The sequence below is a fragment of the Balearica regulorum genome, chromosome 5, assembly GCF_011004875.1.
Source record: "Balearica regulorum gibbericeps isolate bBalReg1 chromosome 5, bBalReg1.pri, whole genome shotgun sequence".
NCBI classification, from domain to species: Eukaryota; Metazoa; Chordata; class Aves; order Gruiformes; family Gruidae; genus Balearica; species Balearica regulorum.
The window spans coordinates 62,251,436-62,276,202 of NC_046188.1; the positions used below are offsets into that span (position 1 = coordinate 62,251,436).

A 24,767-nucleotide genomic window follows, 5' to 3' on the forward strand; every position below is an offset into this window, starting at 1 on the left:
AGCTTTGAGAGGTCTAATGAAGCATTAATGTGCCTTCTCTGTGAGTTTAGGTTGAGGCCAAGTTGTTTGTATTTTAGTTTGAATTCTTCCTGAAGAGCAATGAAACCTTTTCATAAAACTCAGCAATTAATTTGGAAAAAAAACCTGCTGTTCTGTTACTGAAGTTCCAGAAGGGCATTGGCATCAGGTCTTGATTCTACTGAATAGAGGAGAGTGAACTTTCCAAACTGCAACTCACTTGCTTTGCAGGAGTTTTACAGCATCTGCTATGAGCAGGGGGGAGTACACTGAGACAGCTGAATCCCTGGGAAAAAGATCTATAGGAGGTTGAAATCAGCATGAGAGGAGCGATGGGTTAGTTGGTCCTCAAGTGGATGAGATGAGCGACATATAAAATCAACACTGTGAATATCAGTCCAGCTGGGAAGTTGTGGGGAGCTGGTTTGCAATGCAGAGGGCAGGGGAAGGGTACCCAGCTCCTCGGGCTGGTGGGGGGTGGTGGGGGTGGCAGAGAGCGTCTCTGCGGGATTCCCTGACGCAGGAGTGAACAGCGATGTCAGAAGAAACCCCAGCTGCTGTGGGGAGCCGGGGCTGACAGAGACCTTTGTGTGGGACTGTCCTGGCCCACATTTCATGGGGAATTAGAGAAGACGCAGAAGAGTGGTTCATCCCAGGTTCTTCCTCTGCTCAGTCCTGTCTGCCAGATACCCATTAGATTTTCAGATTTCTTCGGGTATTTCTTCAAGCATTCAATACTCTAGCTCAGTCTGTGTAGCATAACACCACAGAGGTGTAACACAATCTGGGTTCTATTAGGAATTGCTAGCTCAATTTTGTGAGCCAGCCTCCATGCCGCAGGTGTGAACGATGGCTGCAGGTAGCTCTGCTGCTGGATCTTCTGTACCTGACGGTGCGTTCTGTAGGCACTCGGCACAGGAATCTCTCCTGTCAGACTACAGTACTCCCCCCCCCCCCCCCCCCCCCCCCCCCCCCCCCCCAGGCTCTGAAAGTTTGAACAGATTTAGAGCTTTTTTCCCTCCTGTGAGCTGTAAACAGAGATATTTTTTTTTCAAGTCAAAGTATATTTAATTTTGCAAGAAATTATTTTAGGTCTACATAAATATTTGCAATGCCTTTTCAACAGATTGCCATCAGAAAAAAATTATCTTAAAACTTGCCAGTGTATTGCTCTGTCTTAGCAACCCAGTAGACTTTATTGAAAAACAAAATTGATTGCTCAACTCCTGTAAATGTAAGATATGGTAAAATACACAGCGAGAGACAGGGCAGACACTAGCAATTTTAAGAACAAAACCACCAACCACTCTGTTCCCCCAACTGGCAATGTACAAAGGCTGACTCCTCATTGGGAACCAGGTCTAATAATTTTGGGAGGACTTCTGAGGAATATAGAAGCATATTAATATTGCCCTAATTTAAAAGGGAAGTAATGAATTGAAAGGCTAAATTTGAAATTACCGAGATATGCCATTGTGATAAAGAAAATGGAAAAAAACAAATGATCCTGAAGTAATGCCAAGCAATAGCTACGCTGTTGTAAAAGAACACCTATTAGGATTGGTTTGTTGCTATCAACAAAAATAGACTTTCAAATAACAAATTCACAGTAGAATTTAACATTGGTAACATTTTATGTACGTTCAGATTTTTTCTCAACTTACTGAAATTCAAATCCAGGTATCAGAATGTCAGCCTTATATTTGATGTACACATTTCTTTGGAAATGATTTTAAGTTGTCTTAAATATATTTTACTCAGTGTGATTTTTCTCTTTTCTTTCTGTTTTTAAAGAGGACAATAATACAAGAGTTTTGTTTGAACGTGTTTTAACTTCAGGGAGCCTTCCACCTGAGAAATCTGGGTATGTCTGCAAAAGCAGTTGCACTACACTAAAAAAGATACATAACCCCTTTCAACTACAAAGATCCCACAGAAACTAGAAAAAACGAACAGCAGGACAAAATTCAGTACAGATATTCCTTCCCCCCTTCATGCTGTCCAAAACAGCAACAACCATGACAGATTTGTGAACATCCCCTATCCCACTTGCAGTGAAATTCGTTAATTTATTGACTTTAAAGCCTCATTGACACAGGATTGCTGAGGATAGAGTGAGGATAGAGTCCTGCTCAGGAAGGATTCAGTGTTTGAGCAGGTGGTGTGGCTAATGACACATACTGCTCGCCAGAGAGACGTTTTAGGTAGATGGGGAGAGGGAGTTGAGAAAATCTTTTAGGAGCATTATGTTAGAGAAGGTGAGTCAGGAATTTATTGAGGAGGATGCTGAGCAGCTCCCAGCCAACTGAAAATAAAATAGGGAAAGAACCAGAAAAGACTTGGATTAACCACTCACCGCCACATTTTCATTGCTACTTTATCAATTTATTTCTCTGAAATAATGCTTACCAAACCCTTTGCAGTCTAAGTGTTCAGCATTGTTATGCTGGTAGACATAGGCATCAAAACTAAGAAATCAAACATAGCACTGCTGTGCACATTCATTCCGCACTTTAATTCTGTCTTTCATGAGAAGTATTTTTATGTCCATTTTAAAAGTGAGAACAACCAAGAATGTAAAAGCTGAATCTTCTTCAAAGGTGAACTCCAAAACTAAAATCAAAGTTGAATCAAGTCCAGAAATATGGTCAGATGTTGCTTAAGTTATACATGAGATTTTCCACAGAGAAATAAGCAGTGACTGTATATATTTTGGGCAATGTAAAATTCTGAAGTGCCGCCTATTGTGTTATAGGGTATTGCTCTTGCCTGCTAGAATATGCTAGTGTATGGAGATGAACTAAATCATCACACATCAGGAGCGGAGGGAAATTCTGTCTAGTGGGATGAGTAAAGTCCATTTGTGCATCTTACATTGAGGATAAAAGCTTACCTCAAATGCTGGAGTCATTCACTCCTTTCCATAACAATGTCCTTTATGATCCAATAGATTGAAAGCTTTTACAGAAATGTATCAGGCACTGGGAAGGTAATGCATGTTACAGATGCATTTAGAGTAAATAATAGAAACAGTCATGCGTTCCCAGATTGCCTCCTTTGAATGTCTCGTGTGCTTTGTAATTGGGTCGCAATCCGTAATTCCTTCTCCTTCAGCAACTGTCTATTTATCTGTTCTTTTACAGGGAAATCTGGGCTCGGTTTTTAGCTTTTGAAAGTAACATAGGTGATCTAGCTAGTATACTGAAAGTTGAAAAACGGAGGTTTACAGCATTCAAGGAAGAATATGAGGGTAAAGAAACAGCTCTGCTGGTAGACAGGTATAAGTTCATGGATTTGTACCCTTGCTCTGCTAGCGAACTGAAGGCTCTTGGTTATAAGGTAAGTGGATAAGAACACTTAATTTTACTGTTATTTTCAGTCCTAGCAAACTTAAGCTCCTTCAAAACCCAAAATTCTTATGGAATTTTGTAGAATCGAGTCATCTGTATGAAACATCACTGGCTGTCCTTCTACTCCAGTTAGCAAAACTCCACTCATTTCAGTGAGAACTGTATCAAAACCAACATACTGCAGTCCCAATGATTGCTGCAAGTGGCTGAGGAAGATTACCTATACAAATTAGTGGCTGGCTGCTTTTTTCAGTTGTTTGTTACAGTTAAAGTGCTTCGGTGCTGCTATTCAGAATGTCAAGTCTAGGCCAGACACCTGTATGTGGTGGTCTCCCATCTCATTTCTAAGCACATGTATTTTAACTACTATTGTAGTCATGTGGAAGGCTATAACGCTTTGCAAAACCACTAGAACAGAATAAAATGTTGATTATTTTTTTTATTGTTTTGTTTAAGCATGATGTAAAATAGGCTGCCAGAGAAGCAGAAACACCTCTGTTGGAGGAACTGCTATTTTCCACTTGCATGAACAGGAAGAGAACCTTTGATTCACGTCTCAAAAATAGTGCCTCAGCTTCCGTTTATTTCTTATACAGAAAAGTAATTTTTGAAAAATACAGAAGTCATCCAAGTTAGCAAAGCAGCTGAATTGTTGGTCTTCACACAGTTGTAAAATAATCTGATAGGTGGAAGTAAGAGTCACATTGAACCACGGAATATTTTTCTTTTAACGCAATCAGGACAAGTTATTTTGAAGTTACAGGTGTAACTGTACTGTTGCGTGTAACATGCCAAAATATAATTCTATCTGAAGTGACGCTTTGCGGGCCTGCTGACTGCCTTATGCTTTCTTTCTTTTCCAGCTAAAGCAATCTAGAGAATGAAATGAGGGAGAAATGATAGTTGTGAAGGCCTAGTGGTCTGCACCTGTTCACCTAAAGCTTTTTAACCTAAAAAAAGGAGCCACTCAAAAATGACAAATACAGTCCCATTCGGTAACAAACCCAAGTGTTTCCACTCCCGGCTGGGACACTGTAGGACTAAAATGTTTGATGAAAACATGCAAGTTTTGCCCAGATGGTCTTCTAAGCAGACACCTGAAATTATAACGATGACAAAGTGAGAATAAGCGACTGGTCTAGAGAGATGTTTTGTTCTGCAATTTAAACAAGCACCATGATCCTGCCAAGTTCAGTGCTCTCTAATTGGCTTTTGCAGGATGTCTCCCGTGCCAAGCTGGCAGCTATAATTCCAGACCCTGTGGTTGCACCTTCCATCGTGCCTGTTCTCAAAGATGAAGTAGACAGAAAACCTGAATATCCAAAACCGGACACTCAACAAATGATTCCATTTCAGCCAAGACACCTAGCACGTAAGTCAGACGTTCACTTGGAAGTGGTTATATTTCCCCTGGTGGCAAGTTATTAACCTGTGTGTTTAGCGAACCTAATCACAGAGACTTTCCTAGTCTTCAGTCAGCAAAACATGTACTTAAATTTTAGGCTGTTATTTAATCAGATTGCTAAGGGCATACATATTTAACTTAATACCAAGATCACATGGAAATAAGTACAAGTAGTTTGGGGTCTGGAAAATGGTAATAAGCTGTTATACACGCTGCTCATAGACTTCAGATCACTGACTAAACAATATGTAATTAGTAGAGGCAAAAGTGACAGGGTAGTAATTACTTGCATCAAATAATAATGCTGCAAAAGCAATTCAAGTCTAGCTGTCTTGCACTGGCTTCATACAGTTTTTCTGCCCACAGCTCCAGGTTTACATCCCGTCCCAGGTGGTGTATTTCCTGTTCCACCAGCAGCTGTAGTTCTCATGAAGCTCTTGCCACCTCCTGTTTGTTTCCAGGTTTGTTTTAATGAATTCTCAAAACTTCAAAAAGTTGTAGAAGAGATTCTGTTTTGACAGAACTCCAGTATGTATCACTCTATTGATAATAACCTTCTAAACTTTTTTTTGTGTAACAAATCAGGGTCCCTTTGTTCAAGTGGATGAGCTCATGGAGATATTTAGAAGATGCAAACTACCAGACAGTAAGTTATTTGTTCACTCTGGAGTCTGGGATAGTGCTACATATGACTGGTTTACATATGGATTTTGCTGTCCAAAATCCAGAGCTCATTTACAGATCTGCAGTTATTATTTAAGAGTATCCTGCTGAATTGGCTGCATTTGTAGGTTGGAATCTACATAGAGATGTTTGTACACTTAACTGGGGGGGGAGACTGACAAAAAGTCACAAAGCTGAAAATCACCAGCTGCTACTTTAATAACATTTTGGTGGTAACCGTTAAAAGAAAGAAATGAGGATTTTCAGAATATCCTTTGAAAGAAGCAAGGCATTATTTCTGGCAGCATTGTAACAAACTTGCAGTGTGATAAGTTCGTTGGCAGGCGTAACTCTGAATACACATCATTGCAGTGCTTGAGAACAATTCAAGAGTAGAGTTTTCTGAGCTCCTACAGCAAAGGCAGAGTTCTGAAATACAAAACCAGGACAGATCCATACTCCAGGGTTCATGTAAACTATGGCAGATGATATGTTACTTTTCATAACCTCTGTTAGTTTAAGGAACAAATGATCAGAGAGAAAGCAAGCTAGGATTTAATTTCTTTTAGAGGGAAAAGAAAACATCTATTTAAATTATACATGGTATTTTTGAAGCTTTCTCTGTTAATAAGCAGAAATGGGCTTCCTATGCATACTTTCTGATGAATCATGAACTAGCCCTACTGTTTCCCCAGTAGGCTTTCCTCTTTTATTAAGCTTGCAAATGACCTCAGTACTCATGTAAAGGGAGGTCTCAAGCTAAAGCAGCAGCATTTACTTTATATTTAGCGTTTGCCATAGCTCAGAGTTTTAGACAGTTGAGACTTAATTCTTAACATTTGTAGGAGAATAGGGTAGGAAAATGTCTCATGTTCCAGAAATCTCCACAACGATCTACCTTCGTGTCCCTGTTTGCATGCTTATTTCTAATTAGGCAATTTAATTTCACAAATTAAATCAATCTTTTTTCTCTTTCTTAAAGCTGTGGATGAAGCTGTCCGAATAATTACTGGAGGCCTACCTGAAATAGCTGTGGAAGGCAATGGACCTGTGGAAAATAACGCTATGCTCAATAAGGCTGTTAAGAGACCACATGAAGATTCTGACGACGATGAGGAGAAAGGATCTGTAGTTCCCCCTGTACACGACATTTACAGAGCACGACAGCAAAAGAGAATCCGGTGAAACAATTTTGGAGTTCTACTGCGACAGACAAAGACTTGCATTGAGTCCATCAGTTTCTTAAAAGTCAAGCATTGAAAAGGGACAGCTGCAAACAAAAAAAATCTTGAAAATGGTTTTGTTACTGTGGTGCCTCTTCTCCCATATGGTTCTTGATCTGAAAACAGCCAGAACAACCTTAGAATGTGCTCTGAACTAACTAGGTTTTCAAAACCAAAAGCGCAAAATGTCAAAACTGCGTTTTGTTCTACAAGGGTGTTCACATCTACCACTTGAAATCTTGTGGGTTTTCAACAGTTTTATTTTAAAAACTGGATGGCTTATACTTGTGAAGCATTTTTAATTCACATTTTCTGGAAAACAGTTGTTCTCAGTTTGTTCATATAGTGTCCTGCCTTATTGTTCGTTTTTATTTATGGCAGAATGTATGGAATCTGTTTTGTAGTTGAAAATGGGAAAAAAACATTCCTTTAAAATAAAAGGATATCCATAACATCATGCCTCATTCTGGTTTTATTCAAACACAACAAGTTACTTCTTAAATAGTACTCAGCCACTTCAAAAGCGATGTTAATAAGACCATCACAGGAAATTGATTGGAGCATACATATTAGAATTAGCTTTTTTGCCATTTTTCTAGAGGATACAGTATACTTTTGCTTTTAATTCCATGACTGCTTAAAGAAGACAGCATCGTAAGACAAACTCGGTACGTATTTCTACTGTGGATTGTCCAGGAGTACTAGCTAACACACTCTGTTCCTGGATAACTGCATTGGTCTTCCACCTAATGTACAATGCTAAATGTTAAATTAGCTACATAGTTTAACCTGTTATTTCCAAACAAGCTAACAAAAACACTACATGAACTTCCAAAGCAGTTTCTATGCACATGTTAGATTTTAACTTGTAATTGACTATTCAGACTTGCACTCTGATAAGACCAGAAGAACCTCCGTGGACTACAGGAAAGTTGGACAGTCAGACGAGTTGCAAGACATTCTGCCACCAGCAGTACAGATGACTGTAGGTCAGTGCTCCTCTCTACCAGACTAAAAGGTGAAACAGCGTTATGTATAACCATATAAACGTTCACACAGAGGTGGGGTCTGGCCTTATCAATCCTAGAATTTCCTTTCTGCTTTGCCACTTAATTGTATCTCCCTGTTTCTTTTAAAGACGATGTAGGATGTGTGCCCCCAAAGGTGGGACTGGAGCCAGATGTGGGTACTGCGCTTTTTTCTACATGAAGCCTTAGGATCAAACCCCTGCTGTGAGGAGAGACGGGACTTACTGTATTGACCCTGCGAGCAACACGCATGCACTAGTGGCAGTACAGTCCATGCTTCGATGGCAAGAGTAAGCAGGAGGTGGCAGCCATGGACATCTGGACCCTGAATTCCAGAACTGGGAGCAGCCATCTCCTAGATTAAGCAAGTACAGTTTTATCGACGATAATGCAGTCCTGTTCATTCTGGCATCAGTCACACAGTTCTCAAAGGGTTTTCTACGTATGTTGTTTCGCCATGATGTTGTACCTCCCCCTGTCCTTCAGATCATCCCCTACAGCATCTACATTTTTGTAGTACACATAATTCACAGGGGCCTTTAAAGGCAGCTTCTAGGCAATACGAAAATATAAAAATAACAGCAGCACTTTATAACTTCTGCAACTCTCATTTAACAAAAATGAAAACAGCTTTGTCTTGGTTATTTTGGTTTTTTTAAATCTCTCTAGCAATAATGCTTCTGGTCACTCTGCTGTTATGCAGACTACTGAATTAATTTTCTGGAGCTGCAGAGGTATAGGCTGTATTTTGAGGTGGACCCTGCACTAATAACAAAGCACAATAAGCAGCTGCAGCAATCTTGAAGACCATTGTAGTATCCTTTGTGGATTCAAACAATGAAATAGACCACACCAAATACCTACTCAGAAGTCTTTTTTCTGGCTAACCAACCTACTCATTTTTGAGCTATCAGAAAAAAGATTCACAGACATCTATTTTACTATCCAAGTACATTTAGCCAAGAGAAAAAAGCACTTGTCTGAGCTAGTGATCTCTTACAGGGTTGTGGTGGGGAAACCTGGAAAGGGAAGCACCAACACTGATTCATAACCAAGTGCTTCCTTCTAGAAGTTCCATTATTTTGGTTGACTGATTAATAAAATGAACTTGGATGTTAGCAATAAAAGTGGCCTTTTATTTATTTATTTTACATACTTTTTTTTTTTTAAAGAAGACAACACATTCTATTTTGGATAGTCTGGTACTTGGGACACTTCCTGTTTTTAACTATGAACTTTGCTTTCATAAAAAAATCATCAAATTTTGATTACTGTAATACAGCGTTGTGCTCAACTAGAGGAAAATTTCCAATGGACTTACCTCCTAGCTGAGCCTGAAATTGCAGTAAGACTGTAAGACCATTGAGCTCTTCTGTGAATACTCATCTATACGACATGTAGCTCATTAAATTCATGACCTACAAACATTTTAAGTTTCAATAACACCTCTACAAAGCTGGAAAAAAAAAAAGTCTTCTACTGAAAATATTCCCTATATATTCAAACTAACATTAAATCATTCACTTCTCACAGGACATTAAAATCACTTATACTTCCAATAGTGCTCTGCACTTCCTGGATATTTTTGAAGATGTAATTGAATACGAACCATCTCCAGTTGTAGTTTTAAAAAAACAAGTACAATTTTCAGCCTAAAGTTTCACACACTTTAAATCCACCTTCTGAAAATGACAAAAATTTACTTTAAAATTAGTATTTCACATAAAAAGGAGTAAACTACTAGCAAAAAAAAGGTAGGAAATGCAACTTTTATCAAAACATTTTAGCTCTGCCCTTCTGAAGTCTTTACAAGAGATAAATACAGCCGCAATCTATAAGATTGCCACCTCTGTAAGTACTGTACATAGCAGAGGACAGTTACCCAATAACCAGAAAATTTGCTACAAAAATATATTATGTGTTTTGTAACATCTGCAGGTAAACAGCAAAAAAATGCCATTAAAAAATGCAGTAAAATGCAGAAAAAACTGGTAGCCTACCATACTAACAATAATGTTACAATAAAGTGCTGTTTGGCTTTGTTTTTTGCTTGTTAAAGTTTCTCTTATCTAGAATTTTAGCTTACTTTTTCAATCTTTAAATTTGTTTTAAAGCCAAATCAACCCTTCTGGGAAGGACCATAGCTAATCTGCTCTGGGGCAATTAAACTAAATTCAGGGTAAATTAGAGTAAAATGCCCTAAAATGAGCCACTTAAATACAAAGTTTGGTTCTTAAACTTGTTTACCTAACTTCAGCTCAAAAATCTAAAAATTGCAGCCAGAAAACTACCAAGACATCCCCCCCCCCCCAAAGGTTGCATACTTACATTAAAATTGCATATCTCTCTCTATCTCTCTCTCTCTCATCATTTACTTCAGAACCCCTTTTGCATCTCATGTATTTTCCTCATCAATCATCACTAGTGAATTAAAAGGAACCAGTATTTACACGGAAAGCTGTTTTCCTAGACAAATATTGGTGCAATTTTTAAAAACAGCTGACAAAGTTAATACCATATCGGTAGCATACAAACTGGTTTTACAATTCTTCTGACTTCCCTGCAAGTTGGGATTCTTCCTTAAGCAGTATTTTGCCAAGGACTGCATCATAGTAAGGGCTGAAGACCATTTTGTTGTAGTTGACAAGACGAACATACTTGACAGCGATCTCTTCCAGCTCTCTTTGAATAGGGCCTAATCCTCCAGGAATAGCAGGGAATGATTTCTGGTGACTAGACGCAAGACAATTCTCCAGAAACTTTTGAATTCGAGAATCTGGAAAAATTGGACCAAGGGTTTTGAGACAGTCAATTAGAAATAGTGTAATCTCATGTAAAACACAGAAAGCCTGAACATAGCAAACAAGAACCTGAAACAGATTCAATGAGAAACCATGCATGACATGCCACCACCAGTGTTACGAAGACAGACAAGCGGTCACTTGAGAACAAAGCATTTTTGTCAAAGCATACCTATGAGCTTGCATATGGTGTTATCCGGATTGGCCACCGCTTGGATTTGTCCTTTAAGTACAGTCTCTCTCTCGGCTGAGAAGGGTGTAAACCCGTGCTGGGAGAGGCAGCTGTTAACTTCAGCGCACACCTTTTCACTGACAGTAGCCAGAGCTTCCTTCACGTTAAAGGAGCTGGAGAACACGGAGTAGAGCATTACTTAGCTATGCTAGTTATTCACTTTTTTCCCACCTTATAAAAATAAACTATCCAATTACAGTTGCCTTATTTATCAAATGTAATGGAAGACACATAATCCAGAACCATCAAGAACAATACATTTTATGTACATAAAAAATAAAGTTGAGATATAAAACAAGAAGGTGGGATAGCGTTAAAGATTTCCAACCTGAACAATCCGTGCAAGTAAGAGCTGCCTTTCCTGCTACACAGACAGCTCTGACTGACTAATGCAAAAAAAAAAAAACAAAAACAAACAGTTATCAACCCAGAATGAGCACAGCAATCATTCTAAATATGCATGCAGCTTACTATATCACACTCAAATTCTTGAGGGAGCCAGGCCCAAACTGTGAGCATGGTTACCTGCTTGCAATCTCATGTGGCAACCAAGCATCATGAAAAACATACGCTGACAAAAGGTGCACATTGTACCTTTGAGCAAAAAAAGACAGTTCTGAGTAAGCCGAATAAAAATTGCCAGCCTGGGCTCATAGGGTCCTTCTCACTTCCTCTACATATTCTGCAGTCCACAGCCAGAGAGGCTTAAATTGATTATTTACTAGGGTGAAAACAGAACTACACTTGCCTCTAGGTGTGTGACTAGGATTATTCAATACTCACGGAAGATGCATTCCTGTCAGCAGCACCTTGACAATGGTTTTGATTTTCTCAGGAAATCCAGGCATATCAACGAGTGCCGAGCCTGCTGCACTGAATGTCACCAGAAGGACTGTCCCAGTCAAGAGGAGTTGCTCCAACTCCAGCTGTATTTCCTGAAAGCGGGTCTGGTCCATAAGCACTGTCTGCAAAGAATGAGGAAGGCAGCACAGAATAAAGTCAGAATGCTGGTCTGTGAAGTGACATAGTGATACCTACCTACTCACATCAGTGAAGGTAAGACAAAGACACAGAAAAGAGCAACACGCACTCAGCGGGCAAGTATCAGGAACAAAATGAAAAGAATTCATTCCTATTTTCCAACTAAGTAAGTTTCAATACTGAAAAATAAATATCTATTAGAAGAGCTACAAGAGCTCTCAATCAAGAGAGAAATGTTTTAGTATTGTACTTGGTTTTGCCTGTTAAAGTTTCTCCTATCTAGAATTTTAGCTACAAATCCCAACAGCTTCTGTTATATCCCAGAAATAGACAAGCACGGAAATCAATTTTTCTGTTAAATACCTACTTCTGGAAAAGGCCTGTTTACATGATCCCACTTTAGGAGCTTCAGATAGGCCTGATTTTGTACAGCAGTGGAGCACAAGGTGAAAGCTCCACCAGTGGCACCATCGCTACAGTGGGGAGGCAACATTTTACATCTCAGCTTTGCAAGATCATCTGCTGCTTCTTGCAACCACCTTGTGACAAGGTCTAAAGAATCTGGAAGAGCAGGGGGAAAAAAAAAATCATGTTAAGAAAATTCCTTTTCAAAGTTAGGGGGTTTTCCACCACTGATTTCCAGATACTCCCATTAGTTACTATTCCTTATACCCATGATATCAGTTAGTGACATGCATTTCATTTATTGCATCAAGCAGAACATCTAAACCAGAATTAAAACCACACAGCTACAGGAAATCAGAGGTGAGATAACGGCAGCTATTTATGCCCTACACTGTATTGAAATGAAACTAAACTCCAATGTACTAAGTGCAGAACTGTTGTTTTTCAAACAAGCTGGCATTTACCATATGAATTCTAGAAATTATAAAAAAAAAATCTGATCTCTTTTCATGATCTACAAGCAAAGACACGCAGTTTACTGGGAGGTCAGAGGGGAAGAAAGAAAGGAACAAAGTCATACTTGGCTGTTTCTCAAGAAACTCCTGAAACTTCTTTCTTTCATATTCAGCAGACTGCTGCATTAATTTTGGCCTAATACTACTGACAGCGAAGTTTGCCATATCCATTTTCATTAGGTCTAATACAGAGAAAATTGCTCTAAACAAACAAACAGAAAAAGTTATTCAAGGCTGCAGATGTTTAAGAGGTACTGTTTACAAGATTTATTACAGATTGTCTAAGGAAAGAGCAAAAACATGCATAGGAAACATTAACAGGGTGCTTAACAATTTCAGAGTATGAGACAGAGAGAAAGCTTGAGCAAGCACGTACATGCATGCATGAGCCTCTTTCAAGTAGGAAATAAAACTTGCTCTCCTGTAAAAAAGCCTCCATGGAACTAACTTTACTAGCTCCATAGATTATACTTCCCAGGATGTGCAATAGTGTACGTTGAATATATAAAAAGATATCTGGGTTTCCAAGCTTGCATACTATCTCTGTTGGCAGTGTATAAAGCCAACCTCGGTGGGAAATGAACAATCAGACCCAAGGGAAAAAAAGAAAGAACACCCTAATTTCAAAGCAACCTAATTCCTGCTGGCAATATTTCTGCCAAGTCAATCCTGAACTCTTGGAAGCTTATCAAATTAGAAAACAACAAGGTTAATAAAATTTCCTCTAACCATTGAGACTTTGAGCTGTTCAGCTGAGAACATGATGACAAAGCAGAAGCACCCCATGCACCCAGATGTGGTATGTATGCTCCCTTTAGGATTGAAAGGATGTTATACAGGGAGCAGGCTGGGGGGGGAAGAGAGCTCAAACTGAGGGGAAAGGAAGAACTGGCTGGAGAACAATAATACCTTTTTCCTATGCTCCTGCTTGCCCTTTCCCCTGCTTCTGCTGTTTGTATTAAATTCTGATACAAACTGACCATTCACCTGCTATCTTCAGGCTTATATGTGTTTGGCATTTAAGAAAGTGTCCTTCAGTGACATGCAGGAACCAGAAAAATACTCCACCAGAACAAAGAGAGTGCTTGTTACAGACTTCTGGAGCATCTCTCCCCTTCATGCCCAGAACTATATCACTTTCCCTATCACTCTTTTTTTTTTTTCTACAAAGATCTGCAGGTTGCCCTGCTGCAAACCCCCATCACATCTAAAATTATTTAAGGGACTCTCAACACAACTAATAAATACCATTCCAGTACCTGAACAGAGGAACTATTTCATGAATATCTTTCAGTTTCTTAATTTCTTCATCTCGAGCTGGAGCACAGAGAGTCCCCATCATCCCAATAACAAATTCAACCAACTTAGAAATGTCAAGGGCCCCATTCTCTGCCTCCTGTTTTATCAAATCCAGATCAAGAACTTCTGTAATTTGGCTTCTCAGTCTAGTATGACCAGGCAACAAGAAAGACAGGAGATTCTGAAATGGAAAGTTTTTCACAATGCATTAGTTCTACATACCAAAGTCTACAAGGATCAAAACAGTTACTGAACCACTTCTTATTTCAACTAATTGCCATTTAGAAGTGAAATCATCTTTTTTTTCTTTTTAACCAACCAACCCTTCACCAACTCCACATGTTTCACCTCGTTCTGTATGATACTGAAGTTACTAAGTGGTAAACAGTCTGTAGTACAGATCATAACTTAAGAATCCTGTGCTTGGCTTTGTCAGGTTAATTGGGGGCATCTCATTGATTCCGTAACTAACACCACCATCATAACATGAAGGAAGCTTGGAATGATGAAACCAGTATTACTTACCTTTTATTCATCTTACATGGCTTTGCATTTGTTTTTACATTCATACTTCTCCTCTGGGGTTATACAACTTGTATACATTCACAGGCAATGATACAGTAATGAAAAAGATCAAGAGTGTCCTTTATGAACAGCCAAAATTCAACCGCTTTTGCACATTCATATCAATGCAGCTACTCAAATTCAACAATTTACCTTAATATCACATCATCTTACCTCTTTAATTTCTCCCAATAGTTTAATTGCATGGTCATATGTTGGTGGATCTTCCTTTAACTGAGCTTCCAGACAATCCCAGAAAGCTTTATGCACAATATCTCTTACTTTTTTTTCTAAGCTGTGGGTAAATATGACCAGTTAAAAAGAGCAATACTTGTATCTGCACCACTTTACAAAGATAACCTGCAGCTCCTGAAGAACAGCATGTAATAATATGACTATAATGTAATAATGAATATATGATGATTAACAGATCTGTCATTTTAAGTTATTCAGAAAAGCAAGAAAAACTGGACACAGGATTTGGAATGGCTTATATCCTAATAAAGGGTTACACACAAGCAAAGGCAGCTACAAATTAAAATCCTTGAAAATATCTGTCATACGCTACCTCCAAAGTAAACAACTGGAAGAAAAAAAACAAATCACAAAAATTACAGCTTGTCTTCAAAAGACCAGTATTCATGTTCCTCTCAAAAGCCTCACTAAGTAAATGCAATTCTACTCTGTAAAATTCATTAAGTAAACCTAACAGAAATGAAGTGACTTCCCTGACAAAAGCCTCTGCATTTCAATGCATAAATACCACAACTACTCTGAGATAAAGGCCCAGTTCAGTTCCTGTGAAAAATAAATGAATTCCACTGCTTCGGTACCAATTCCTAATTCAAAATACTAATACTAATTCAAAATACTTTTAAGTTACTCCTCTTCAGCAGGCAGGCTCCTGTTCGCAGCAGGTTTAACTTCCCCACAGAAGAAGTAAACTGCTCACAGGTACCGCACACAAAGAATGCCCACAACAAGAACCAGGCTCCCAAGGCTCCAACTCCAGCTGAGGCTCAAACCTGTTCTGCCAACAGCACATACAGCTGCAAATACAGTCACAATGGCTTCCTCCTCCAACCACTTCTTTTGACGTACATTCAAGCTGCGGGGGACTCTAAGCTATACACACACACAAAACATTTAATCCAAGGAAGATTCCAGAGTCTCTCTTCAAGGAAAATCTGAAGGACTGCTCTTTCTTTTCTAGGTGGTAAATAGCTGTACACAAAACCCTCACAAAAGCCAAATACAGGGATCTTGTACCAAAGCAGCCCTGGCCCATCACAAAGCCCAGGCACTCCTGAGCAAGGTGACCTCTGCAATACATCTGCCTCTGCGATCAGGTGAAGACATGCAAATCAGCCGCTCTGGTGAACAACTACAGCCACTGCTCAGAACCAGTATGCAAAAGCATCCAGCCTTCCATCTATAGGGTTGCTCTCCAGCTCTTCCCCCCCCCCCTTTTTTTTTTTTTTTTACAGGAGGCGGGAAAAGGATGGAAAAAAGGAAAATATGCTAAAATTCTTCTTCCCTGAAAAATGCTGAGATCAATTTTATGGCACTGAGGCATACCAGAAAAGTTATCCACTGTCACAGCCCATTTTCACATGAGAAATCCATGTGGAGGAACACAGAGCAGAAGCACACATTGACTGGAACAGCACTGTCTTAACTGTGGGACTTTAGATGAAGCATTTATTCTCAGCCATCAACTTCCATGAAATATGCACTCAACTTTCACAAATTAACCCAGGAAGCACACTGTCTGCCACATCTCTGTGTGTGAAAGAAAAAAGGAAGAGCAGACAAAGCATCTGTCGATAGGACTGGGTCAGCTACGTTGCCAATATGCGACCAGACATCAAGGCCTCTTCTGTTCTCCCTCTCCCCTTAGAGCAGGAAACAGAATTACTGTAGGTCAGAAAAAGAAGGAAAGACTTCAAACTTAAAGGGAGAAAGGACTAACCTAATAAAACATAGGAATCTCTTCTCCCCCAAAAAAATCCCTGGAGAAACAGACATTAGGCTCAGAAAAAGCTAAAATGATCAGTTTCATCTTACTCCCACGGGCAGTGAAATCTTAAAAGATGCTAAAGCTGCACCTGCAGCTAGACTTGGGTATTCAGAAGACCACAAGGGGACACCAACAGAAACCACACCACACTGGGATTCGCACCACACGTGCCCAAACAATTACTCCCAAGAGGTTCAACTTTCACACACACACATTTCTGGGGAAGCAGAACTGCATGCTTACATTCTTCTTCTTAGGCTCTTTCCTATCTCGTGTCTGGCACTGCCAGACAAAATACTAGCCAGAGCCTTTACCTGATCTACTGAGCTGTTCTGCAGTTCTACAAATGCAAATTTAATTTATGTATCTGTTTGGTAACAATCTTACCTGTGTTCCGGTAATTCAGCTGGTTTTATCTGGAAGTCTCCGTTAACAACAATTTCGTGCGCTAATGCCATGTTGGTTACACCCTTAGCTGTTTCCATGAGCTCTTCTATTGACACAGGCCGAGGAGGACTGGCTGCAACATAAATTAAACTGTCAGACAGTTATCTATAAAAATCTGTGGGAAAAAGTCTGCTTTTGGACCCTTTCCATCTTCTTGATAGTACAAAGGGCCAAAAGACAGTATCATCTGAAGATTTTTCTCCTTTCCTTCCCTTCCTCTTCCCAGCTGGCGGATGACACAGGTTTGGAGTATTACAGGAAACAAAGGAGTGAACCCAAATTGATATTCTGGGCTCAGTACGTCAATTGCTTTGAAGTTTCATCAAGGTCTTTTAAAAAACAAAAACAAACCTCACACCCAAAACCCCATTTCTTTAGGATTGCTTAATATAATCTTTCTCCATGCTGTAGGAAGAAATCATTCAAAATACAAGTATTTTCACTGCACTATTTCCCCAATTATTGTGCAGATGTTGCCATTTCAATTTTATATTTTTCAAAGAAGTGACTTCATCTCTAAAGCAGCTAGCAAACAAACCACCATTAACATTAAGCAACAACGTACTAGTAGCTAATTATTCTATTTCCAGTGCAACTGGCACTTCTCCAAACTCTTTTTCCCCAGAGGCCATCTTCCAAGTGACAAAGGACGTCAAGACCTAGTCCCAGCACCAATGCCTAAGACTTCTTCCTCTGGCAGGCATTTGGGACTGACGAGGATGAAGAAGCAGGTTCAAATTGGGCCCTGGGGCATACAAGCAAGTAGGAGGAAGCACCAAAGCTGAAAACACAGACCAGTTTTCATGAGGCAGGAGACAAAGGTAGTGACTGACTGTAGAAATCTAGAAGGTAGAAGAGGGACAGGGACAGTTTCAGAAAACTTAATTTGCCAGGGAGCACCACAGCTCCTCCCTGGTCCAGGTATTTGAGAAAAAGGAGAAGACTAGATTATTAGTGTCCTCAGGTGAGGCAGACAAGAATGGCAAGTTTCATCTTGGCTCCTCCAGAAAACATCTAGCGGAGCAGAAGGGGGGAAAAGAGCCACAACAGAACTGTTGATTGATTCCTCTCTGTAGTTCATTCACTTCAACTGCAATCCAGGCATAGGAATGACATACTAATTCTCAAAATGAAAGAAACCAACCCAGGACCTTCACAGGCTGGGTTCACTGAGATATGTTTTAGGGAAACTATCGTGTCTGCCTCATTTGATAATCCAGTTTGAATGGACTTAAGCTAGTAACACAGAAAAGGTCCTTTAAAACTAACTGTCCATCACTTGTCTGCCATTCAAAGCTGTTCCAAGCATATACAGCATGGTTCCAATGTGCTAATTTTTCATTAATATCTTGGTCTTTTTAGGCCATGCTCTTAAACCCCTATTTCCTTCTGCTTGGAACTCAATCTTGTACAGTGGCTCTGGGAACACAGCAAGGACTGATATTCTGAGAACTAGCAGGACAACAAAGTTCACAGCTGAATGAGAGTGCTCTTGTCCGACTGCCAAATGACATCACTCTAACAGTGGATGCACTAAAAGCTAAGACTCTTTCATTTACCAAAGAATGCTCTTAAACCATCTACTTCCTTCTCATATTATATCTGCTCCCTGACAAGAGGGGAGGGCTTGAGACCAATGACTTCTTTGTGGTACAATGCAGTGCAAGACTGTGCTATGCATTTTACTTTGACGTACTCACAGCCTCTCTCCATACATACACCGCATTTCCTATCAGGCAACCAGTGAGACGTAAGAACATAAACTCCCTCAGAACATCTCCTCTGTGTAACGTCACACTAAACCTCCAGTAATAATGAACACTATTAAAAAATAAAAAGAATGCAACAAATAAAACGTTACATGCTGAGACACTCTCTACAGAAATTTGGAACAAGTTATCTGAGCAATTCTGCCTCTCTGAATTGAATCCCTGGGACCAGAAAACTTCCCCTTGGTTTTATCTACAGATTTGCCAGAAATAATTGGTAGCCATATTGCACTCAGCTCCTCATGTTAAAAGCAGAATGGCAAAGAAAAATATGCCCGAGGAATAAACTTAAAATACACTGTCCTGCTTGACATTAGAAGTATTATTAGGATTAATTATACAACTTTCCACCTGTATTGTGAGGGGAATGACAGGACATTACTTTGTTGATAACAGCCTTCCTTACCCTGCGGTAGAAACAGAGGCTGCAACAATCCACAAGGTTCAGCTGATAACGCAAACAGCAGCAACAGTTTAGCTAGAATACACTGGAGCAGTGCTCATCCTTTCTGTGAGTGCAGACACGCAAAGGTATCTAAGATATATGTGGCTCAGAGCAACATGGTTATTGTGTACAATTAAGTACTAAAACAAAATGGGGAGAAAGGTGTTACAAACAGTTTCAAAGCAAATGATCAGGAGTCACACAATATTTAATTGCAAAACAGTCAAACTTGCATAGAATGCTGTAAAACACCATGATTGTCTCCACCAAAAAAAATACAGATTTTTTTTTTTTTTTTAATAAAGCAGTTTTGCTTACACTTCGGTGTATCATCTCTGAGTGACCCTGGAACACTCTGTCGTATTCTTTTTCTGATAGACTGATCCGGGTTGTCCAAGCTCTCCTCTTGATCATCCTCCAAACCACTCAACTTTTCTTCACTTGAATGTGGCTTGTCAGGATTCTGAGACATTTTTCAGTTGGTTCTTTTCAGAAGAAGAAAAAAAAGATTAAAAAAGGGAATGAATAAGCATTTTCTGGTATGTCTGAGTGGGTAAACATCACCAGGAGTTCTCCTGATTAAGAAAAAATTAAGAATAAAAGAAATCTTTTGAGGAATTATGATGTCATTCAAATAATGGTAGGGGACCTCGACTCAGTGACTCACTTCCCATCTTACAAAACACAGGATGCTCTCAACACAGCTACCATTTATTTAATCTGCATTCCTAGTAAGTTCTCAAAAATCTGAAACTCTTCCCTTGCCATAATGCATACCAATGAGAAAGAAAAATATATTTAATTTTCTTTTTTAGCATTGCTTATGAGAGAGCAGTGAAAAACACCTTCAAAATAGCATTACATACATGTTTTACAAAAAGACTATGCCAAATGAGACATTTCTCCCTACATAATGATAAAGCTTTCTGAACATAACGTACTCCTGAACTATGATCTGCCCCAACTGCTCAGAACCTAAAAGTTTTCACTCTGAGCCATCCAGACGCATTAAGAAGCAGAAAAACGAAGGACTAGAGAGAAATTAATTTAAAATTCTAATCCCATATTTTCATTCCATGCAAAAATCATGATTTAGGCATAATACATCAGGATTATTTTTAAAAAAAAACACATTAAGACAGTAAAGACGATAGTTATAGCATTTAAAATATTAGTTTATTAAACATTAGATATTAAATAATATTTATATTAAATTACAGATACCTGCAGTGTACTCAAAGTTACACTGAAAAAATGACCATTAGAAAAGCATGTCTCACCATGCATTATCTTCACTTGTTTCATATTCACATTTCCCTCTGAAGAACATAATTTGCACATCTTGCCACTGAAAACTCTCTATCATACAGGAAGCTACTGTTCAGACTTCAATTTTACAACAAATCTATTACAGATCACATGATCTCTCTAACTCAATTAAATAACCTGGACGTTCTGTGAAATGGGCAGTCAGGAAGAGTCTGCCTTTCAAAAGAATTAAAAAAAAAAGAAAAACACTTCTGGAAAAACAACTTCCTCTTTCATGTAGTATCCCACCATCCTCACTCTCAAAATTAGAAAGAAACAAGCTCTCAGCAAGAGATACAGCCTCCAGGGACACCTCACAGCTACAGGAAAAAATACTTGCAGTGTCCAAGACTACACTGAAGAGGATGCAGCATAAGCAAGCAACAGTGTAGAAACATAAAACACAGCACAGAGATTTTTTTTTATTTTCATACAACAGCTGTAATAACTAACCCTACTCCATCAGTGCTTAAATTGATTGCACCAATGTGATTCTACAAGACAGCTGGAAGACTCGGTGCATGTAAGAAATGGTTTTGTTTAACAGCAATGACTCAGGATCATCATCTTCCTAAATGCATGAAATACACAACAACATGCAACACTTGTCCACAGCACTGTGTGATTTCTGTTTTAGAAAAGAAGCATAAGAAGTGTGGGATAAATTACACAGGAAAGCTAAGACATCAGTACAGGTATTGTCAGACCCATGTATTAGCCCCCACCTCTAGCTGGAACAGAGTCACTGATGTCCCTGCTCCAAACTCCACACACACGGACAATCCCAGCTGGGACAAGCAAGCAGTAGTCCGTGCAGAGCTGCAGTCATACTGCCACCCTCTCGCCTAAGGCGGAGAGAGCCTCCAGCTAGGCGTAACGCATCCAAACCAGCACGCAAGTGGGACACCGGTGGGAAACCACTGGTGGGAAACCAGTGATGTGCTCCAGAAGCAGATCTCCAGTCTAGCAGAGAAAAGGTCTGTTACTGCAAACTCTCTAGCAGCCAGAGGATGAGTAGCTCTGTTAGTAAAGAAGCAGTTAACAGAGAAGATCATAGCAACAGTTGCAATAGAAAATATGACTGGTTAAACAGAGGACGGAAACGCATCGTTGAATTTGGCTAGAATGAGAGCATGATCATAAAGGCTTCAACATTCATTGAACCAGACTAGATGGTTGTTCTTCCTATCCATTCTCTTCCACAAGGCATCCTCCTGAAGTCAAAATCTGAAGCACACAGATGGCTCAAACAAGACCCACTTAGATCTTTACTGCACATGACACTTCATAGTGCCTGCAATCTCTCACTGCACTTTATCCTCACTACCCTTCGAAAAGTAGAGAAATATTATAATATAGCTTGTTTTCAGAGAGGAAACTGAGGTGTCAGTTAAGTTGCTTGAGGACTCAAGGAGGATAAATGACAGGGCCAAGGTGACAATCAGTCTCACAATCACTACCCCCAGCTTTGCCAACCAGGCCACCATTCCTACCACACAGATTACATCCTAAAATATCGCTTTCCATAAAGTGGCAGATCAAGAGCTACAGTCTCAAGATGAACAATTTCATTTAAATACCATTTGTTAAAAAAAAGAAAGAAAAAAAAAGTCCTGTTTCAGCTGTGGAAAGCAGGTACAAGCACTCCTGGGCCATTCTACCAAATGACTGTTCAGCAGATGAGGTAAACAGACACGCTTGTTGGTTTGTTTAGTTTGCAATAGTCTACTCTGTTCTGCTGGATTACTGCTATTATTTGCCAGAATACATCTAGAACAAATCCTCTTTCCAGTCGGCAAATAAGCTTGACAACACCTCTTCCAAAAGTGTGATCATCAGCTGTCCTCACAGAAACAATTCTGACTCTTAACAGAACAAAGCCTACTTCCTGGCACTTTCCTCCAATTTATTTTTAATAAAAATAGAAGTGCAAGAGAAAACCCAACAAATTAAAACTTAACAAAATATTTTCCATAGGTTCTGTTCATCAATGGTCCTCAAATCATCTGATGCACACCAGCATTAAATAAACTTCACTGTTCACTACAGAGTACAAGCAAGGCTGAAGCAGTTTCTCCTTCAAGCGTGGCCCCACGTAAGACTCGAGAATTCCACCCACCTGCAGGCCGAACACGCAAGCCCTGAAGGCCGCCTTTCTTCAAGCGTTGTTTCCACGCTGAACTCTCTCCTCTTCCCTCTGTTGACCTGCCACATCACAACCTACTTTCCCTCATAATCCACTAAAAGGCAAGCTACGCCTCAGCTCTGTGTGGTGAAGCTACAGCCTGTCCTCCCTCCCTCTTCCAAACTAAAAGGAGTGCTTGTGAACTCCTACCGTTTTCCCTGCCTGCAGCCTGTTCTGCGTAAGGCCCTCAAAGCCCCGGTCCATCAGGAGGGTCTACCAAAAGAGCGCGTACAAAGTACCGTAACAAAAACGCCACACCACACAGCAGCAATGTTACTATACCCCCCTTACCCTCCCCAGTACTGGGCACCAGTTTTCCTGGCAATACTTTCACACGGGTTCAGAAGTTTCACGGCGCTTTCTCTGAGCTGCCCAGCCGGGGTGGTAGCAGCAGCCCCGGGCACAGATGCCACCGAGGCTCAGAAACGGGCCGCACGGAAAACGAGATCCTGCAGCGCTGCCAGTCTGTGTGTGTGTGTGTGTTTTTCCAGACGCCAAACGGGCAAGGCACGGAGAGAAAAGGGGATGTAACAGCCTCCTTCGGCCAGCACCGACTCCCAGCCACCTTCCCCGGCAAACAGTCCCGGAGGCGGGGCTGCCCGGGCCCAATCCCACAGGCAGCCCCACCGGCCCGAGAGCCCCCCACTCGGAGCCGCGCCGCCGCCCGCTGCCAGCCTTGCCGGGCCCGGGGCCCTCCCCGCCGCCCCAGGCCCGCGGAGGCCCAGCGGCCTCCCAGCCCCGCACCTCCGCGCCGCCGCCAGCCGCCTCGCCCTCCGCCTCGGGGCTGCGCTGCGAACCGGGGCCCCGCCGCCTCCGCCTTACCGCCGCTCGGAGAAGGAGCCGCGGCCCCCAGCTCCCTCCTGCCGGCCGCGGTGCGAGGCTGGGCCGGAGGCGCAGCCCCAGCGCAGGGACGGGCCGCAGCGGCTGCCGAGCGGCTCCCCACGGCCCGCCCCGCGCCGGGCCGGGCCGCACCGCCCCTCTGGGCGTTTATTGGTGGTTTTCCCCTCAAAGTGGGCCTAGAGGGGCGGGGATGGGGCACCGCTCTCCTCTGAACCAGCGATGTACGAATAATCCTCAACAGCATGGCTCACCGCTGCTGTTTTGGGGGCAGCGGGGGTTTGGTCTATGTAACTAAGCAAGGAGCAGCTCCCTACAGCACTCACAGCTGGGCCAGAGCAAGACCTGCACCCCTGTAGCCTCCACCTGGACCTCAACATAGATAAGACATGCCTGCTGCTATCACACCGTGCTTATTTAGATTAAATCCACTTGGCAAACAGGGAAAGAAGCCACGGCTTGTTGCTGTCCCGCTAGAATGTCACTTACAGACACCTCATGCAGCTCACTGTGACCATCAGTCCCCTTAGCCAAACTTAAAGCTTAGGTCTTGTCAGATGAGCTGTATCACACCAAAGCAGAGGAAAGGCCATGCTGGCCCTGCCTTGCGTCCATCAGTGAACGGTCCTGAACATCTCTCCCACCCTGTTCTCTCCAGACTGCTCTTCAGTAGCCTGAAAGCCAGCTTGGCACCACAGCCACGCAGTGACATCTGTAATTCAGAACTTGTACTCCAGCAGGCAATGCCCATAGGCAGGAACTCATCATCAAGATAGAAATCTCATCCTCTTAACGGTGAGGTCAGCCCAGACAGCAGAGAATGAGGAGTTAGAAAGGGAATATGCTTCTGCTGAAGAGGCAAGTGATGCAACATCACAAGTAACTTAAGAAAACCATGACCAGAAGTTCTAAGAACAAGAAAGTGCCTTTCCACCTCTGCATTTTAAAGCGTGAGTTAAGCCACTTTTTCTGAGAAAGTGCATTTAGAATCTTTAAGTTAAAAACTAAGAACTACAAAAAACCCTACTAAAAAGTGTTACACTTCCCCCCATACCATTAGTTTTCAATAACTGATTATCTTTAAGTCCTTTCCAATTTCTAGAATAAGCCTTTTATACATTTGCCTGCCATCCCCCATCAGAAGACAGGAATACATTGTCTTCTTGCACAGCAAGTTGTCATCTTGCTTTCAGAGAAAGTACTCTGGAGAAGCAATAACCAGTGGCAGACACCACTAATGACTGAAGAGTTAGTGATACAGTACAGTAGTAT

The 24,767-nt window shown here is 40.9% G+C and overlaps 2 protein-coding genes across 4 annotated transcripts in view; one reads left to right on the top strand and one right to left on the bottom strand.

The window, feature by feature from the left end:
• Positions 1-7,113, top strand: part of CSTF3 (cleavage stimulation factor subunit 3) — a 51,175-nt gene extending 44,062 nt beyond the window's left edge. The window contains exons 16-21 of the mRNA XM_075755267.1: positions 1,813-1,882; positions 3,162-3,357; positions 4,587-4,740; positions 5,140-5,234; positions 5,359-5,419; positions 6,419-7,113. Coding sequence (XP_075611382.1) covers positions 1,813-1,882; positions 3,162-3,357; positions 4,587-4,740; positions 5,140-5,234; positions 5,359-5,419; positions 6,419-6,621 — 779 coding nt within the window. The 3' untranslated portion in view covers positions 6,622-7,113. The remainder of the gene's footprint in view (positions 1-1,812; positions 1,883-3,161; positions 3,358-4,586; positions 4,741-5,139; positions 5,235-5,358; positions 5,420-6,418) is intronic.
• TCP11L1 (t-complex 11 like 1) lies at positions 7,114-23,616 on the bottom strand. 3 transcript variants are annotated; one of them, XM_075755268.1, is made up of 10 exons: positions 23,481-23,616; positions 19,484-19,650; positions 16,892-17,024; positions 14,659-14,779; positions 13,881-14,101; positions 12,687-12,823; positions 12,069-12,262; positions 11,504-11,685; positions 10,661-10,833; positions 7,114-10,463 (listed from the first exon to the last, which is right to left on the bottom strand). In XM_075755268.1, the coding sequence occupies exons 2-10, from the start codon at positions 19,635-19,637 to the stop codon at positions 10,228-10,230; spliced, it is 1,551 nt and encodes a 516-aa protein (XP_075611383.1). In that variant the 5' UTR covers positions 19,638-19,650; positions 23,481-23,616; the 3' UTR covers positions 7,114-10,227. The 3 variants fall into 3 exon arrangements, with proteins under 3 accessions (XP_075611383.1, XP_075611385.1, XP_010300145.2); XM_075755270.1 differs by lacking the exon at positions 23,481-23,616 and adding an exon at positions 19,127-19,305 and having other exon boundaries at positions 19,484-19,620; XM_010301843.2 differs by lacking the exon at positions 23,481-23,616 and having other exon boundaries at positions 19,484-19,669.
• Between the last annotated feature and the right edge of the window lie 1,151 nt (positions 23,617-24,767).